The sequence below is a fragment of the Anarrhichthys ocellatus genome, unplaced genomic scaffold (assembly GCF_004355925.1).
Source record: "Anarrhichthys ocellatus isolate YVR2014 unplaced genomic scaffold, GSC_Weel_1.0 scaffold1096, whole genome shotgun sequence".
NCBI lineage: Eukaryota > Metazoa > Chordata > Actinopteri > Perciformes > Anarhichadidae > Anarrhichthys > Anarrhichthys ocellatus.
In genome coordinates this window covers 1-2,949 of record NW_022281070.1, presented here as the reverse complement: position 1 = coordinate 2,949, position 2,949 = coordinate 1, and the positions used below count along the sequence as shown (strand labels likewise).

Here is a 2,949-nt window from a genome sequence, read left to right as displayed (position 1 = left end):
AGAGTTTAGGTTTGCACAAACTTTGTAAAATGTGATAATCCTACTGATCCTATTTTTATCACAACGAATCTGACTCTCTGGTTTCAATAGTTCTGATTATAGGTTTATACGTCAGAAGTCACCAAGTCTATTTGAGGACGCTGATTGGCTAAATTGTATGTCACACATTTATATCTTTAATCAGCAATCGGCTAAACTGCTTCATAGCCCCGCCTCTTTGGGGCAGTTTCTCCAGCGCCCCAGAGCTGCTGAGACGTGCACGCGCGGAGAGGACGTGCAGGAAAAGCATTTATTTACCGCAGATATCATATTTTACACATATTACTGGTGATTCCATGTTTCAAAAACACAAATATTGACAACTTGCATCGTTTATTATTATTATTTATTTTATTTTATTTGCTGTGGCTCAAGGTGGGGTCTATTGACCAGCCGCCACTGTTTATACTGTATATATATATAACCATGGCTCGAACCTATGTAGTGTTGATCTACATCAGGGGTCCCCAAACCTTTTCCTGTGAGGGCCACATAACTTTTCCCTTCTCTGATGGGGCCGGGGTCAGCTTGGCGTACAAATGTATTCTGCTGAGCTAACAGTCCACTTTTTAGCTTTGAGAGTTTGTCTGCTCGCATTTGGCCTTGCAAGTCATCGTACTTGTCTTTGTGACGGGATTCATGGTGTCGGCGCAGATTGTGTTCTTTGAATACCGCCACCGCCTCTTGACAGATGAGACAAACAGCCTTTTCTTTGCATTGAACAAGAAGATAATCGTTTGACACTGCAGGTTAAATACCCTGCATTCTGAATCTATGTTTCTCTTACCTAACCTTTTGGCCATTGTTCCGTTCTATTTCACAGGGCTAGTCTGGGATTTGCGTGGCCAGACTGAAAAAAAATCATAATGCGTCTCTGGTATTGTTCAGGGGGCCGGGCCAAATGTGGAGGCGGGCCGTATCTGGCCCGCGGGCCTTAGTTTGGGGACCACTGATCTACATGATCGTGATCTATGACGCTGTGGTGACGTAAGAGTCCAAACAGGAAGTAGAAACAGCACGCTCGGTTTTTCTTCCCCACGTTACAGCTGCTGTTACATAAATGCCGGTGAGTTAATTTAATGTGAAGTTATACATGATACAGATACACATTTGTACACACAGAAGCCTCTGAAGCATATGAATTCACCCTTTAGCTCGCATTGTGTTCAAACGGTCTGTTTAAGGAGCAGCTAGCTACAGTGTTAGCACTAGCATAACCACACTCCGTTCAGAAAACTCGCAGTTTACAGTTCGCTAGCTTGTCGGTTTGATAACAGACCTGAACGAGTGTAAATATCATCAGTTTATCAATCAGCAGCGCTCTGTTGTGACTCCGGCATACTTTTATATCGTTTATTGCAATTAAAAGTCAATAATTTGTTGATTAATGTTCGGCTCTAGCGCTGGAGAGAGACGGATTAATCCTCCGACCTGTAGCAGGAACGTTAGCTAGAAATGCAGCCGGTACTAAAGCTTACTGTTATATTTGTTCTATTGTGTTCTCTGGATGAAATATTAATCAACATAATTCAGGTTTAAAGTTTGTGGTGTTTAGTTGTCGGCTGTTAAATGTGAACTTTGGGTGAAAACCGAAACCTCATTAAATCAGCTGGTTTGTGAGCGGAGTCTGGTGAGAAAACGAGGCTTCGATGTCTAACTATTATTGTTATAATAATGATAATATTATATACAATATTATAATATAATTATATATTATATATTAATATTACATTATTACACCATTGTAATAAAATAATAATAGTAATAAACATGAATCAAGAACAGTTGATGGATGTTTAACTCCAGTGTTTACAGACACGTAATCAATAATTCTAATAATAATATTATAAAATATTATAATATTATATTTGATCAATAATTGTAATTCAAAACTACCTAATAATAAACATGAATCAAGAACAGTTGATGGATGTCTAACAATAATAATAATAATATGACATTGTATGATAGTCTCCGTGGCGTTCACTGGACCTCTGAGCCTCCATGATGGCAGCGGGCCGGCTGAGCTTCAGTAACATCACCGCTCTGGCCCCGATGGTCCGGATCGGGACTCTGCCCATGAGGCTGCTGGCTCTGGACTACGGAGCGGACGTGGTTTACTGTGAGGTGAGGAGGGTTAGGAGGGGTTAATGAGGGAAATACAAAGCTCTGTACACATGGATGTTACTGTGTACACGCACACACGCACGCACACACACACGCACACACACACACACACACACACACACACCACACGCACACACACACACACACACATCTGAAGTCTGTGGAAGCCCAGAAAAAATAAAATCCCATAAGTCTTTATTTATTAATACTTTATTGAAACAAAGAGTTAGTACCTCATAAATAGATTTACTTTATTATTCTGAGATACAAACTCATTTATTTTAATGAAGCTTGTCCTGATAATGACTCTGTTTTCCTGTATTTGTATGTGTTCCTGTCAGAAGTGGTCTTCTGCTATCGGTGTGTATTTGAGTGTTGACGTGTTATTAACTCTTTTCTGTCTGTTTCAGGAGTTGATCGACATCAAAATGGCGAAGTGTCACCGAGTGGTGAACGGTGAGAGTCTGTTTTCACCCTCGCTTTAAGTTGAACACCGTCAGCGCTGGAAGGACGTACTTGGATCCTGTGTTTCAGAGCGTCAAGAGAAATAAACTTGTTTTTAATTGTGTGTTTCCAGAGGTGCTGCAGACGGTGGATTTTGTGGCCCCGGATGAACGAGTGATGTTCAGGACCTGTGAGAGGGAGAAGGACCGAGTCGTCTTCCAGATGGTGAGACAGAAGACATCAATACTTAATGTGTAGATCGTTCTCAGTCCGAGCCGTGAGTTTACTGCTACTTCTTCTTCTTCTTCTTCTTCTTCTTCTTCTTCTTCTTCTTCTTCT

The 2,949-nt window shown here is 41.0% G+C and overlaps 1 protein-coding gene across 1 annotated transcript; it reads left to right on the top strand.

Moving 5' to 3' along the window:
• Positions 1–966: 966 nt before the first annotated feature.
• Positions 967–2,936, top strand: LOC116377287 (tRNA-dihydrouridine(20) synthase [NAD(P)+]-like). The gene is made up of 4 exons (XM_031838887.1): positions 967–1,105; positions 2,011–2,166; positions 2,577–2,622; positions 2,744–2,936. Exons 2-4 carry the CDS (start codon positions 2,044–2,046, stop codon positions 2,866–2,868), a joined length of 294 nt encoding a protein of 97 aa, XP_031694747.1. The 5' UTR covers positions 967–1,105; positions 2,011–2,043; the 3' UTR covers positions 2,869–2,936.
• Positions 2,937–2,949: the final 13 nt, after the last annotated feature.

Coding starts and splice junctions, on each gene's coding strand:
- LOC116377287 (XM_031838887.1), top strand. CDS start 2,044: ATGATGGCAGCGGGCCGGCTGAGCTTCAGTAACATCACCGCTCTGGCC. Junction 2,167..2,576: donor CGGACGTGGTTTACTGTGAG/GTGAGGAGGGTT, acceptor TGTCTGTTTCAG/GAGTTGATCGACATCAAAAT. Junction 2,623..2,743: donor GTGTCACCGAGTGGTGAACG/GTGAGAGTCTGT, acceptor GTGTGTTTCCAG/AGGTGCTGCAGACGGTGGAT.